This window comes from Peromyscus leucopus, chromosome 14, assembly GCF_004664715.2.
Source record: "Peromyscus leucopus breed LL Stock chromosome 14, UCI_PerLeu_2.1, whole genome shotgun sequence".
NCBI lineage: Eukaryota > Metazoa > Chordata > Mammalia > Rodentia > Cricetidae > Peromyscus > Peromyscus leucopus.
This window is the reverse complement of record NC_051075.1, coordinates 51,954,413-51,970,766: the sequence shown is the minus strand read 5'-3', so window position 1 is coordinate 51,970,766 and position 16,354 is coordinate 51,954,413. Positions and strand designations below refer to the sequence as shown.

Below are 16,354 nucleotides of genomic sequence, written 5' to 3'. Positions count from 1 at the left end.
GAGAGAGGGATAAGAAATATTAGGTAGAAAGAGAGACCTAGCTGATGAGAAGACAGAAACACAGGATAGCTTCAGGAGGGCCTGGATCAATCCAACAGCCTTGAAGCTTTATTGAAAAGGCTTTTTAAAACATGCCAAGGGGAGAGGCAAAAGATCCCTTGCAAGATCAAAGCACACCATACAGCCACGTGTAGACCCTTCCAAACACCTGGTAAACAAGCCCATGATCAAATCATCCCATTAGGCACTCCTGGTAGGTAAAGCAAGCTCAGATTCTCTGCCCCTGAGTAATTTGGACCTCCACACTTTCATACTTTAGAATTGCATTCAGATGCTAGAGATGGCTTAGCAGTTATGAGCACTAGCTATTCAATGCAGAGAACCCAGGTTTGGTTCTCAGCACCAACTCACTGAATCATAACTATCTGTAACTCTAGTTCCAGGGAATCTGATGAGGTTTTTCTGCCTCTGTGGACACTAGGCACAAACATACACTCATACACACACACACACAAAAAAAAAACACACTCAAGAGTGCTATGACCCTAAGTGTAACACAAAACTAAAATAGCTCTTTGTAATTGGAGTTTTCTCCAGTCCCGCTAGGGCCCATAGCCACTCAGACCCAAGTAAACACACAGAGACTTACATTACTTATAAACTGTATGGCCGTGGCAGGCTTCTTGTTATCTAGTTCTTATATCTGAAATTGAACCATTTCTATTAATCTATAAGTTGCCACGTGGCTTGTGGCTTACCAGTACTTTACATCTTGTTTTACATGGTGGCAGCTGGCAGTGTTTTCTGTCTCAGCCTTTCCTTCCCAGCATTCTCCTCTCTGCTTGTCCCACCTATACTATACTTCCTGCCTGGCTACTGGCCAATCAGCATTTTACTTATCAATCAATCAGAGCAACCATTCACAGCATACAGAAAGACATCTCCAGCAGCTCTTAAACTATGGCATAAGGTTTTAGGAATAATGACCTGAAAAGGTCCCTTTATGTTCAATGGAGACAGGGTGTTTCAGTTGGTGGAGATATAGATAAATATTTCTCTTTCTTTTTTCCCTTCCTTCCTTCCTTTCTTTCTTTCTTTGTGCTTTTTTGAGACAAGGTTTCTCCCTGTATCCCTGGCTGTCCTGGAACTTGCTTTGTAGACCAGGCTGGCTTCTAACTCATATAGATCTATCTGCCTCTGCCTCCCAAGTTCTGGGATTAAAGGCGTGTGCCACCATGTCCTATTATTGCCTGGAGGACCAGCCTCCAGCATTGCAGGGCTCAAAGGGAAGCCATGGAGTTGGCATGTACTATGACTTTTTTATCTGCGGGGGTTAGGGAAAAAGACACTCTCTTGATGGTTTCCTTCAGACCTTTTTCTTTATTCTTCTTTTGCATTCTCTATTCTTTATTTTCCTGGTGATTCCCTTCTTTCATTCTTGAAGTTTTCCTTCTAACTCTATCTTTATTCTTGGTGTTTCCTTCTAGTTCCTTCTAACTCTCTCATTCTTGAAGTTTTCCTTCTAGCCCATTTTAACTCTTTTTAAACTCTATCTCTATTCTTTCCCTTACAGCTTATATACTCCAGCAAAATCTTTCAGGCAATAAAAATTAGAATGTGGTTACATTCTGTTTTTCAAGTGAATGATTACAATGAATACAAAACAAACAGCAAAAAACAGCATGTTTTCCATATCCCTTACATGATTAAACATTTTACACATTATAGATGAAAAACAAATTATTCCAAGAACCCACATATATTCATACCCAAGCAACTTGTTATAGATTAACCATGTAGGCAAGCAAGATATTTTTCTCAGTCAGGTCTTTTACTGGCAGGCTGCAGCTTTGCAGTTACAAAGAAAGAGCCAATTTATTACTTATCTTGAAAGGTAATCTTTTTTTTTTTTTTTTGGTTTTCCGAGACAGGGTTTCTCTGTGTAGCTTTGCGCTTTCCTGAGCTCACTTGGTAGCCAGGCTGGCCTCGAACTCACAGAGATCGCCTGCCTCTGCCTCCCGAGTGCTGGGATTAAAGGCGTGCGCCACCACGCCCGGCTTTTGAAAAGTAATCTTATAAGGAATCTTAAAGGAATCACAAACCTAAACTTTTATATATGAAAAAAGAATCAATCAGCTCTAATTTAAATCTTTGAGGTACATACCCATTCATCAGTAGTTTCTTATATCAGGAAATTAAGGGCAAAAATGGGCACAGGGAATTAATCATCATCTTTGATCGCCAACCAAACCTAGCAAGGAAAATACATCAGTTAGCAACAATTGGGCTGCTTTGTTTTTTTTTTTTACCCTAACCTAAGGAAGCTATAACTCAGTTATGTGTCCTTGTGAATGTTAGATTGTTTTCTGGGGTTTTTCATCTCAAAGCTATTATCAAAACATCTGATCTAACCTGAAGTTGTTTTAAGGCTATGTTTCAGCTAATGATGCACACTGAAACCTGTGACTGCATCGTTCAGCATTAAGAGAATTAGAGCTAGCCTGGCTCCTGGGGACTCAAATGTTTTCCTTAATCATTAACCTGAACTTTGATCTATGCAGCTCCATAGGTGACACTCATAGGCCCTAGCTGTGTGACATTTCCTTGTATTCATTTTTATTTATCAAAACTCTGTATAAACTAATATTATTACCATCAATTAGACAGTACAGCTTAGGAAGGAATCATCTTCATAATAATCCACAGGTAAAAAATGCCCAGTAGAATGAGATGTTTCCATGAGATAAACACACTACATCACAGGCAGTGGGACTCTCCCCACACCCATTCACACCGTGCCAGACACCAGAGGAAGATGCCAGCGGCAAACATGTAAAGGCACAGTGAAAGCAAAAGACACCCTGGGGGCTGTGGTCTCTGGGCCTTGCCTATCTGAGCTTCTTCACCCGTCAGGGTTTTCCCTCCTGGTGGGCTGACACCCTGAAGTCAATCGGCACCTGCTGCTCCTCTGACATGGCCACCGGCAACATCCAGCAAGATTTATTTCCTAGCGGTCATTAGGAAATAGTTACTGAACTGCATTATCTAGCAAGCACTGCTAATCCACGTCACTCACATTTTTCTTTGAGAACTGCGGTGCTATTAGTTGCATGTCTGGCTGGGTAGCTGTCCAGGTGCATGCCTTGCCTGGTAACAGCTGCAAGCCTTGCCGGGTAGACCCTTCTGTTGGAACATGGCCCAAGAATGGAGTCCTTTCGAGGAATTCTGGGGGCTTGTGAGAAAACTCCCCCCAAAAAAAACCCAAAACAAAACACACACACATACACACACACACACACACACACACACACACACACACACAAAGACAAGAGTCTTGTGACCTCAGTTTCCTCAAAAGCACTAAACTGTTCTTAAATGTGCTTTTGTGTCCCTCCCAGGGGTCGCGGACAGGAGTGGCTGGACTTCAAGTGACTCACTACAACTGGCTATTGTTACTTGTGTATATGCCTCTATGGAAAAACATGATTTTGCCACCCGTGGCTTGCCCTTATTGTTCACTTTGCTCATGTGACTCCTCTTACCCCTGAGAGTATAAACTGTCTGATCCTCTGAATAAACTTGGCTATTGCATGAGACTTTAGTCTGACTCATTTTCAGGCTCTATTCTCCCAGGTCCCACCACCTCGAGAGTGGTAAACACTCTTCAACCTACCTCTTAAAGTTTCTTAAAAATCGCTTCCCTCCCTGGGAGAAGACCAAATGCTATGGCTCTGCTAAAGGAACATAGCAGTAAAAGGTTCCTAATGCCATGCAGCAGCACCCGCAGATCAGTGTCTCTTGGCCGTCATCAGTAGATGGGAATTAATGCAGGAGCCTACAACTGAACAATGTGCAGAGTGAGAGACTTCGGAACACTCAGCCCTAAATGGGATGTCTCCAGCAAAGTCCTCCCCTCAGGGCTCAGGGTCTTTGCAGAAGAGGAGGCAAAAAGATTGCAGCCAGGTCGTGGTCGTGCCTGCCTTTAATCCCAGTCCTCGAGGCAGGTGGATATCTGTGAGTTCAAGGCTAGCCTGGCTCTTACAATGTTGTTTTAAATTTTTTTTTTTTTTTTCGAGACAGAGGTATATAGGATGATTCCAAGGAGATAGTGTTTTCCAGACATGACAGAATTGATGCACATATGAACTCACAGAGACTGTGGCAGGACATATAAGACCTGCACAGGTTCAAGCCAGACGGGATTGTAGCCCTGAGAGGGGAAAGTGGACATGGGGCCCCAGTCCTAACCAAGAAGCTATTTAGAATCGATACCCACTGACAAACAGGAAATCAGTTTTCTCGAATGGAGGGTGACTGCACATGAACTACACTCCAGGGCAGGTCCCATGCCCAGTTGCTGGTTAACACAAATGAACCCCATGGTTTTTTATTTGGTTGGTTGGTGTGTGTGTGTGTGTGTGTGTGTGTGTGCTTGTTTTTTTTTTTTTTTTTTTTTTTTTTTTTTTTTTTTTTTTGCTTTTACGGTTTGGTTTGGTTTTGAGAGTGAGAGAATACAGCGTTGGGTGGGGAGATTCTGGAAGGAGTCGCAGGAGGAGAAAACGTGATAAAAATATATTACACGAAAAATTTTTTAAAAAAATAAATGAATCACTGCCCTCTAAGGTAGAGTGGGATAGCCCAGTGGCAGAGTGCTAGCCTACTATGCACAAGCCCTGGGCTCAATCCTCGGCACCATAAGAAAGTAGGAACCACGCTGTCCTCCAACCAATAAGGAAGACAGTCCATAACACCTTTGGGTGGAAAACTTCAAGACTTTATTAAAGGGAGAAAAAATGGATATATATCCTAACAGCAGCAGCCCTGCTCAGGAGGGATCACAAATGTCACTATTCAAAAAAAAAAAAAAAAAATCACAGTTTTGCTGGGATGGTCCTCATTTCACCACCTAAATGTTTGTGGAAGAAAGTCTGGAGTTTCTGCCATGCATCCACCTGGGCCATGGCATGAGCCCTGGGCTCCCCTCCAAAGACGACAGGCATGTCAAAATAAGCATGTAGGTAAGCCTTGCACCAAGGGAAATAAGGGGGTTCAATATCGTGCCCTGTTTGGGGATAGCAGATGATCTGGGGCTTCTCCTTGCCATGGGCCTGTAAGCGTTTGGAGATCTCATTGGCAAAGAACTCGCTCTTCCAGTTGCGGTCATCCTGACCCACAATCAACAGGAAGGTCGTGTCTGACCTTTCCACAGGGATGATGCTCTTCTGGTCAGGTCCTTCTAAAGGGCAGTTCAGAACATCCAAAATATCTTTAAGGCCATCTTTGGTCACCCTGATACGATCTTCATGTATGCATAAAGGGGGCAGGGTCTCATCCTTATAGTATAATGTTCCAGCAACATTGGCCATACAGCCATTGATTATGACAGCAGCCGTGATGCCTTTCAGGAAAGAGGCCATGGAGAGGCAGAGTTGAGCCCCTTTGGAAGTCCCCAGCAGGCCAATCCCTGGTCCCTTGACCTAAGAAAGAGACAGAGAGAAAAAAGGGGATGAGTTCATCTGGAGGGTAGGACAGTCAGTGATGCCAACCTATGGATGCAAGGCGGCCTGAGCCTGAATCTCCCTCTGCACCATCCTGGCTTTTGAAAGGTGATTAGGTCTCTTCAAACCAATGTCCCTAGTGGTAAGATGAGGCTCAACTGAAGACCCCAGGTGTACATGAAGCTCAAATGGGAGATAACAGGCTCATTCCTAAGCATGAATCTGTCAAAGGAAGCATGTGGGCAAGTCAAGAAAAGCTTGGCTCTTTTCCTATGGTGCTTTTATACTGGAGGGCACTGCACTCATGTAAGTTGATGGTATTAATGTGAACGCAGGTAATATTCTGTTATGGATAAGAGTCTGAGTGAGACACATACATACGTACATACAGAAGAAGAGAAAGCAATTGTCTCAGTGTTACCATTGCCGTGATGAAACTCCACGACCAAAAGCAAGTTGGGGAGGAAAGGGTTTATTTGCCCTGCATATCCACATCATAGCCCATCTTTGAAGGAAGTCAGGACAGGAACTCAAACAGGGCAGGAACCTAGAGGCAGGAGCTGATGCAGAGGCCATGGAAGAGTGCTGCTTACTGGCTTGCCCTTCATGGCTTGTTCAATTTGCTTTCTTATAGAACCCAGGAACACACAAGCCCAGGGGTGACACCACCCACAACTGGGTGGGTTCCCCCACATCACTAATTAAGAAAATGTTCCACAGACTTCCCTGCAGACCCATCTTACAGAGGCATTTTCTCAGTTGAGGTTTCCTCCTCTCCAGTGACTTTAGCTTTTTCAAGCTGACATAAAACTAGCCAGAACAGAGAGAAACAAAAGTCTCCCAAACTGAAATTAGTGTTACTTTTATCAAAGAGTTATTTGATATCATTATAAAGGTACTTATTTAATGGTATATATAAATATTACAAAATCATGGAGAGGTATGTATAAATAAAACCTCCTTGGCAGACCTGGCCCACTCTTCCTTCGGTGTGGATTTTCTTCTAACACATAAGTGGTAGCAGGCACTGGACGGTTTACAAAACCGTAATCAATAGGACAAGTTCCCAGACAACGACTCTACTGCTTCTAACAGGAAAGCTTTGCCAAACTAGGCTCCTCCCATCAGCTCTCACTTCTGCTGGGCTTCAGGAGTGGCCTCTTCGTTTCCTTGTTCACACTGAATGTGATTTTCTGTTGTCCACACCGGTCTCCGCCTTGCCCCACACTCAAGCAAAGCAAATGATGCCGCTCAGGGACCCGACCCAGCTGTGGGTTACCTTGGCCTACTCTAATCTTTACACTGACTGTGCCCATACCCCAGGTAGCCTCCTTTCTGGACGAACCATGATATCAGGCTCTTGTCTGCATGCTTCCATTGTCAGATGCCTTATCTAGTTCAAAAATTGACTTTCCTTTTTTTTTTTTTTCCCTCCCTTTCTTTCTTTCGAGACATGGTTTCTCTGTGTAGTTTTGGTGCCTGTCCTGGAACTCACTTGGTAGCCCAGGCTGGCCTCAAACTCACAGAGATCCGCCTGGCTCTGCCTCCCGAGTGCTGGGATTAAAGGCGTGTGCCACCACCGCCGCTGGGGACTTTCCTTTTTAACTTTGCAAAAGACTAGATATTGGGGGCTGGAGAAAAGGCTCAGTGCTTAGCATCCACATGGAAGCTCACAACTGTCTGTAATTCCAGTTCCAAGGGATACAAAGCCCTCTTCTTGCCTTCATAGGCATCAGGCACACATGTGGTTCACAAACATGCAGGCAGGCAAAATACTCATATACATAAAAACTTTTTAAAACAATACAAACAATCTAATATTTCATTATATCACTGTGCTGTGGAAGCCCACAAAGGTTTCCTAGTGAGATCTGAGTTTGCTTTACCCAGCAGAACTGCATTAGAGGATTGCTTGACCATGTGTGTGGTTACCAGGTTAGCTCGGGAGGATCTGTACTTAGCTGTGCTGTGGGGAGGTCTTTTGCTCCACCCCTTGGCATTCCTTTAAAAAGCCCTTTAGAAGAGACAGAAGGGGCCGGTGGTTAAGGATCCAGGCCCTTCCGAGCTATCCTGTGTTTCTATCTGTCTCTCTCCCCTCTATATTTCTATCTAATTATTTCTCACTTCTCCCTCCTCAAGAGTACAGTACCCTGGAGGAAAAGTGGGAGTGGGTCTCCCTCACGGTGCCTTAGCAACTGGATTAAAAATCCTGCCTTGGGGGATGGATGCTTCTAAACCAAACGACAAAAGTATCAGCCAACCTGAGGGTGCCTGAGCAGGTAGTTCACGGCTTCTTCAAAGTACTCCATGTGCATGGCATCCAAGCCCTTGGGGAGGTCATCGTAGTTATAATACGCCAGAGCCATGACAGCAAAACCCTTCCCAGCCAGCAGGCTAGCCCGATACTCCAGAAGGCCACCTCCAACTCCGAAAATGTCTATGATTCCAGGGAAGGGTCCATTTCCTTAGAAAGAGAGACACAAGAGGGAGAGACAGTTTACCATTTACTCAGCTCAACAGCATCGAGTTCACTGCAGCCCCAAGTGTCCATCATCATGGATGTCAACCTTTGGCTGGGTGCTGGGACTAGGTGCTCGGTTCTTTGTAGAGGTTCCCTAGGATCCTCTCAGGTATTTGGTCCCAATTTCCCAATGCCTGTTCCATTGTATTCCTAAATCAGTGACCTCACAGCACATTTCTTTCCTGCTTAAACCATCCAGAATTTTAAAAAATGTGTTTGTAATGAAAAGATCTGATTAATTGCACTTCCAAAGTATTGTGATATCAAGACCTATCATTGATAATCTTGAAAAAAAAATTATGAAAGAAATTCTAAATTCTCAGGTAGTGTCTCTACATTCTATGCCAAGGCTTGTGATTTTTCAAGATTGCTACCAAAGAGATCAAATGAAGTCCACATTTATCTGTACTTGCTTGTAAATTCCAAGATTTAAAAATCATTTATTTGTAGCAGGGCATGATGGCACACGCCTTTAATCCCAGCACTCGGGAGGCAGAGGCAGGGGGATCTCTGTGAGTTTGAGGCCAGCGTGGTCTACAGAGTGAGTTCCAGGACAGCCAGGGCTACAGAGAGAAACCCTGTCATGACAAACAAAACTTTTAAAAAATTACTAATATTCATGTGTTTGAGTATTTGGGGGTATAGTTCTATCAGTGATTAGTACCCTTGGAGGCCAGAAGCAGACATCAGATCCCCTGAAACTGCCTTTGTGGACAGCTGTGAGTTGCCATTTGAGTCATGGAAGGTGAATTCAGGTCTTCTGCAAGAGTAGTGAGCTCTCCATGTCTCCAGCCCCAAGCTTCTGGGTTTTTATGACCCGACCTTCCTTATCTTTTGTTTTTCTCACCAAGGTTTTTCTATTTTCTTTTTTCTTTTTTTTTTTTCTTTTTTTTTTTTTTCTGGTTTTTCGAGACAGGGTTTCTCTGTGTAGCTTTGCACCTTTCCTGGGACTCACTTGGTAGCCCAGGCTGGCCTCGAACTCACAGAGATCCACCTGGCTCTGCCTCCCCAGTGCTGGGATTAAAGGCGTGCGCCACCACCGCCTGGCCGGTTTTTCTATTTTCTTTGTGTTTTTTGAGTCAGCAAGAAATTCTTCTTGGTCCCGATGTTACAAAGGCACATCCTTTGCTCTGAAATTTTTGTTCTTTTGGGTTTTTAAAAAAATTTACAGCCGGGCGGTCAGAAGAGGGAGCTGGCTCTCCTGGAACTGGAGCTGGCAATGGTTCTGAGATAACGTGTGGGTGCTGGGAACTGAACTTTTCTGCAAGAGCTGCAAATGCTACTAACTGCTGAGCCATCACTCCAACATGATCTTTTAATTAGTTTATACATTAAACTTTATTTCTGCTTAATGGTTGATGCATATTCCAACTATGCAAATACACCTGCTTGCTTGGAAAAGTTATTATACATGTTCCTTTCATACACCAACACACACCACACATCTTTATAAACTGCCACACTGTACAGACATTATTATTAGTATTAGTAGTACTATGTTTTTTGAGACAGGGTTTCTTTGTGTAATATCCCTTGCTGTCCTGGAACTAGCTCTGTAGACCAGGCTGGCCTCAAACTCAGAGATCTGCCTGCATCTGCCTCCCAAGTACTGTGATCAATAATGTGCACCACCATTGCCTGGCACATTCCCATATTTTGTTTGTTTGCTTTTTGTTTTTGAGACAGGGTTTCTCTGTGGAGCTTTGGAGCCTGTCCTGGAACTCATTCTGTTGACCAGGCTGACCTTGAACTCACAAAGATCAGCCTGCCTCTGCCTCCTGAGTGCTGGGATTAAAGGCCTGTGCCACTACCACCTGGCCACAGTCGTATGTTTTTAACATCTGTAGTTCATCTCAAGTGTAGACATATGAAAACTCAATTTGTTGATGTAAAACAGTTCAAGGAGAATAAGAAATAGTTTATTTTGAACCCAAACCTGGATGAGGGTGCTCCAGGCACATGGATTAAGGTTGTCCCAAATACCATGTTCCTACATGGTAATAGTCCCATCAAGTTTTCATGGAAACACGTGGTGGTCTGAATGAAAATCCCCCCCCCACAGGCTCCTTCATTTGAATACTTGGTCCCCCACTGGTGACACTGAGAAGGACTAAGAAGGATGGTCTTGTTGGGGGAGGTGTGTCACTGGGCTCTGAGGTTTCCAAGGCCATCATTTCCAGTTGTCTCTCTCTGCCTTGTGCTCCCTGATCAGATGAGAGCTCTCAGCTACTGCTCCAGAGCCACGCCTGCCTGCCTGCCTGCCTGCCTGCTGTCATGCTCCTGGCCATGATGATCATGGACTCTAGCCTTCTGAAACTGTAAGTAAGCCCCCAATAAACTCTTTCTTTTATTTGTTGCCTTAATCGTGGTGTCTTATCACAGCAATAAAAAAAGTAACTAAGGCATAACAAGAACAATGCCCTCCTCCTCCCAGAAAGATCACAAATTGTGTGGTGGTAATCTAATTGTACTGAAATATTATTTTGATTGTATGTTAATAAATAAAGTTGTCCGGGGGTCAGAGCTATTAGAGCCATAGCAAGAGTGTGGCGGTGGTGGCACATGCCTTTAATCCCATAGATATCTGTGTGTTCAGGGATATAGCCAGCATTGGAGACATATGCCTTTAAGACCTAGGGGGCTGTACATTCAGACAGTGACGAGGCAGTCATGTGTTTGGGTTTACAACCAATGAGAAGGCAGAACAACATACTATAAAAAAACGAACCGACAGGAAGTAGGTCTCTTTTCGCGAAGCTGGGACAGCAGGAGGAAGGGTGAGATTTTAGCTCTGAGCTCTGACCTCTCGGCTTTCTCTTTTACATTGTTTCTGTGTTTCTTATTTAATAAGACGGTTGGTTACATCAACAAAATTGGGTTGGAGAAAGTAGTTAACAATACTTGTTGCTTACCCAGAGACCCAAGTTCAGTTCCCAGCACCCATGTTGGGGCTCACAACTGCTGTAATACTGGCTCCAGGGAATCTGATGCTCTCTTCTGGCCTCCTTGAGTACACACACACACACACACACACACACACACACACACACACACACACCAGAAATCAAGGTCCTTTTAAAGCACATTGGTGGGAACATCAAGTAGGTGTGTTAATGGACAACATATTGAGCCTCTGGGTTGGTGGAAGTTAGAGGTCTGCACATTCCAAAAAAAGATTTACCTAAGAGTTACAGGAATGTTGGGTAGGCAGTAACTGGCTATTTTAGGGGCTAAAGATACTCCCAGATCATTTATTTGGCTTTGGCCTGCAACATTCCAGTTGTCCACAGTCACCTCCTTCAAAGCATATATAGCTTTTCGTCCCTCCTAGAAACTGTAGCTCACCTGTTGTTGAACTTTCTTTGGACCTCCAGCTCCCAAATAATGACATGAAGACTTCTTATTAAGTATGAAAGCTTGGCCTTAGCTTAGGCTTGTTCCCAACTAGCTCTTAAAACTTAAATCCAGCGGGGTGGCAGAGGCGTGGGGGGGGGGGGTGTTTACACACCTTTAATCCCAGCACTCGGGAGGCAGAGCCAGGTGAATCTCTGTGAGTTTGAGGCCAGTCTGGTCTACAGAGTGAGTTCCAGGACAGGCACCAAAACTACACAGAGAAACCCTGTCTGGAAAAAAATAAAATAAAACAAACAAACAAAACCTTCAATCAACCCATTAAATTAATCTACTTTCTGCCACGTTTACCTCTCTTCCATTCTGTATTCTGTCCCATTTCCTCTGTGTTTGGCTGGTGAATTCCACCCTCTCTTCTTCCCAGAGTTCCTATCTCTTCCCAGAAGTCCCGCCTGGCCTCTCCTGCCTAGCTATTGGCTGTTCAGTTCTTTATTAAACCAATTGTAAGGTGTCTTAGCAGAGACGCATCTTCATGGCGTACAAAAAGATTATCCTACAACACTCACCCATTTTTCTAACCAATTGTGGTGGGTTGAGTGGCCCCTAGAGAATCACGCGTGTGAATGCTTGAGCCATAGAGAGTGGCACTCTTAGGAGGTGTGGCCTTGTCGGAGGAAGTGTGTCCCTGCAGGGGTGGGTTTTGAGGTCTCATTTATGCTCAAGCCATACCCAGTGTGAATCTCCTTCTACTGCCTGTGCGTCAAGATGTAGAACTCTCAGCTCCTTCTCCAGCACCATGCCTGCCTACACTCCACCATGTCCCATCAAGATGATAATGGACTAATAACCCTCAGAAACTGTAAGCTGGCATTACAATGAAATGTTTTCCTTTAGGAGAGTCGCCCTGGGGGAGGAGCTACCACATGGAAGCACATTCTGGCAACTATAAAAGGAGAACACAAGTGGATGTCTTGCAGGAGCTCCCTGAGTAACAAGTGGGCTTGTCCTAACACAGACAGATTACAATGTGAAATGGTCCCTGACAAGGGAAACTTAGTTGACTGCAAGTTACAACCAGGAGAGGGTAGAAAAATGTACCTTGGAAAATTAAACAGTGGTAGTGAAACCCGGATTTAACGTCTAGTGACCCCAAGATGCTCTGAACTTTAAATACAGTGTCCTAGTTAGGATACTAGGTTATGACAGATTTAGAATAGGTAGGAAACACAGGTGCCCATGAGGAAGTCAAGGAACGGGATCATGAAAATCTCTTATCAAAGGCCCTTTAGTGCTGATGGATTTTTCGTTTCTGCATAAATATGTAGCTATCCTATTTTAAGGCTGTCTGCCAGAGCCATGTACATTCCAACCATCTTCTACAGCAATATTGGGGCCATCAAAACGTGCAGCACCACGGATTAACTGTTGTGTAAGAAATACAGCATCCTTAAACTAGGATGATCTCCAAACTGCTTTTATCAGCATTTCAACAGCTCAGTGTCATGAACATCCCTGGCCAAACCCCCTAGAACATCTCTCTGTGAGTCACTGAACTCAAGTTCCTCTCAGAGCTGTGGCTCTTTTAACCTGGGAGTTACCTCGGCGTCACCCACACAGGCCTTCAGACTCCGGGCTCAGAGTGGCACTCAAGTCCTGCAAGTTAGAAAGTTAAAAAAAAAGAAAAGAAAAGAAAAGAAAAGAAAGTTCCCCAGTGCTTGCGCTGGCCCATCTTGCCTGAAGGACTGTTCTAGAACAGTCAATGCCAAACGTGAACCTGTGCACAAACACCCTCGGGGCGTACTATCACAAGGAAGATTTCTAGCTCAGGGGGCTTGGGCAAGCCCTGATCCTCTGCTTGCCTAAGCAACCTCATATGTTGCTCCTGAGTTGACCTGCAGTTCAGGGCTCCCCCAGCCATGAACCCAAGTCAGAAAGGCTTTTCTGGGGGCCCCTGACCTCCAAGGACCCCTGGTGAGCGTGGCAGACAGGGAAGAGGGGCCCAGGCACCGCACCCACGAAGCATCCCGGGCTGCAAGCCCAGGAGGAAAGCGGCTCACCTGGGGGCAGGAACAGGGTGGCGCGCACACGGCCCTCGCGCACGGGCACGCGCCGCACCCCGGGAGCCATGAAGTGACGCTCGTGCACCGCCCGCGCCAGCAGCCGCCCGCCGTCGGGCTCGTGGCCGTCCAGCACCTCCAGCTCCACCACGAAGGGCGTCCGCACGTCGCGCTTGACCAGGCGCCAGAAAGGCCGCTCGGGCTCCAGGGCCCAGAGCAGCCCCATGGGCTCGAGCCCCGCGAAGCTGCCGCCCAGCGCGGGCGCGCGCGCCAGGTCCAGGCGGCCGTGGGCGTCGGCGCGGTAGCGCGCGTGGGCGCGGAAGCGCGCGCCTTTCTCGTCGCGCAGGGCGGCGCGCAGCGTGACGGGCTGCTCGGGGGCCAGGCCGCTCACGGCGATGCTCAAAGGCTCGTCCCAGCAGCTGCGCCCCGCGGGCTCCAGGCTTACCATTGGCACCATCCTGACACCTAGAAAAAAAGAGAATGCTGTCTCTCAACTTCTGGAGTCAGTGATCACAAGGGAACCAAAACCTTCGCCCTACTTGTGTGCTTTAGCAATCGCGGTGTGAAACTCTACATATGGTGGCCAGTATACAGAAAAGCTAAGCAATAGTAACGTTTATGTTTTTCAAGGTGATGTTGAAATACAGGTACAAAGCCTGGTTTGATGGGATCACTGTTCCTGTAACAATAGTTTTGCAAAAGTACCTCAGGATACTTTAGCGAGGTGATCCTTAGGAACTTGGCCTTGAACCGTCCTTACCTGGGTATGTTTTAGCCTGTCCTCATGCAGCCCGGAATAGAAGCTGGAACCCAAGTATGGAGTCAGACCACCCAGGGTCATTAATAGCTCGGGAAGGTAAGTAACTGAGCCGCTGAAGGCATGACCTTATCCGTAAAAGGATTATAGGGACAATTTTATGGGCTAACCTGGGATAACGCCCAGCCAGATTGCCCCCCAGCCTAGAAAGACAGGGATAGATTTTTCAACTCAACTCATAGGTTTGGGGTTTTATCAGTCAGTCTTGGCAGGAAACTGGTGCTTATGGGACTGAGTCACTTAAGTTTGTAGATACCATGGCAACATTAAAAAGAGGGGCGGCTAGTAAGGCTTGGCTCTTCACTGAGATCCTCAAGGCAGCAACTGCAACCTAGTGTCAATGCAGACAGGCAGCCCTCACCTCAAAGAATAAGGGGTTTTGTTTGTTTGTTTTCCTGGAACCATGTGATTGATCGTTACCCAGAAATACAGATTGGGGTTTGTTTCCAAACCTTGTTCCAACTGGTAACAGTTCCTTGAAGTTTTTATGGTAACAAACGAAGTCATAAACCAAGGCACTCTTAAGATATTTTGATGCAGGCATCAGCTGGGCAGGTTACCTTACCATACCTACTATGGGCCTCAGGTGCTGCCCGGCGGTGTTCTCAGAGTGGTTGGTGGAAGCTAGGCGTCTGTACCTTGCAAAAGGATTTATCTAACAGCCCCAGGCTGGACGTTAGGTTAAACAGAGAGGTGTTTAAAGGTCGTGCAAGCTGATTTGGCTCTGTGCAGCTAATGATTGCAGACGATTGAATCAACATCAATAACATCAGTGTGGCTTTTTCCACCACCACCCCTCCCCAGGAAATTTAGTTCATATCAGGATGATGATGCAATTGGGAGACAATAAGTAGTTCTGTTTAACTTCTCACCTGGCAGTGTGCCTCGGTTTGGCTGAACACGTCGGCAAGGGAAGGAGATGCTGCCCAGCACTACCATGGTAAAGCCTAATCATTGACTGCGCTATAGACCACAGAGGACTTCTGAGGGGCCGAGCAGGTGGCTTAGTGGATAAAGATCTTGCTGTGTAAGCGTGAGGACTGGAGTTCAGATCCTTGGAAATCTTGTAAAAAAAAAAAAAAAAAAAAAAAAAAAAAAAAAAAAAAACACCAGGCTGGCATGTAATCTCAGGCGCTAGCTGGTCAGCTAGACTAGCTGGAATCGGTGAGCTCCGAGTTCAGCAAGAGACGCTGCCTCCATAAACAAAGTGGAGAGCAATGGAGGAAGACATGGATGTCAGTTTCAGGTCTCCACATGGATGCCCACACGTGTGCATATACACACCACCACATACCACCACACACACCAATCTCCACACATGCAAACACTTATACACACACTCACCCACCATACGAATGTAAAAAGGGACTTCAGGACAAGTCAGAATGAAGCATGGTGTGGTGGTTTGACTGAAAATGGCCCTGCCCCAGGCTTGTATATTTATCTGAATGCTTGGTCATCGGGGAGTAGTGAGTGCGGCTGAGGACCAGGAGGTGTGGCCTTGGAGGAAGTGTGTCACTGGAGGTGGGCTTTGAGGTCTCAGAAGCCAAGCCAGGCCCAATGTCGCTCTCCCTTCCTGCTGCCTGTGGGTCCAGGGTGTAGAACTCTCAGCTCCTTCTCCAGCATCGTGTCTGCCTATACACCACCACGCTCCCTGCCACGGTGATAATGGACCAAACTTCAGAACTGTAAGCCAGCCCCAATTACTTGCTTTTATTTATTTATTTATCTATTTATTTATTTTATTTGGTTTTTCAAGACAGGGTTTCTCTGTGTAGCTTTTGAAGCCTGTCCTGGAACTCACCTGCCTCTGCCTCCCAAGTGCTGGGATTAAAGGCGTGTGCCACCACTGCCCAGCCTAAATGCTTTCTTTTATAAGAGTTGCTATGGTCATGGTGTCTCTTTGCAACAGTGGAACACTGACTAACACATGATTAGCCAATTTATTAAATAGAGATAAAAGAAAGTACACCTTTTTAGATCTATACATGGGCATATTGAGAGATGAATACTCTTACATGTCTTCATAATGGTTATTTACATGATTCTGTGGATTTTTAAGTTGTGCTGTTCAAAGGATACGATTTACAAGTCTTAAAATTAAACTAAT

The 16,354-nt window shown here is 45.6% G+C and overlaps 1 protein-coding gene across 1 annotated transcript; it reads right to left on the bottom strand.

Annotated features, from left to right (window-relative positions):
* Positions 1-4,763: 4,763 nt before the first annotated feature.
* On the bottom strand, positions 4,764-13,899 carry LOC114698352 (acyl-coenzyme A thioesterase 5-like). The gene is made up of 3 exons (XM_028877015.2): positions 13,428-13,899; positions 7,760-7,962; positions 4,764-5,477 (listed from the first exon to the last, which is right to left on the bottom strand). Exons 1-3 carry the CDS (start codon positions 13,882-13,884, stop codon positions 4,872-4,874), a joined length of 1,266 nt encoding a protein of 421 aa, XP_028732848.1. The 5' UTR covers positions 13,885-13,899; the 3' UTR covers positions 4,764-4,871.
* Between the last annotated feature and the right edge of the window lie 2,455 nt (positions 13,900-16,354).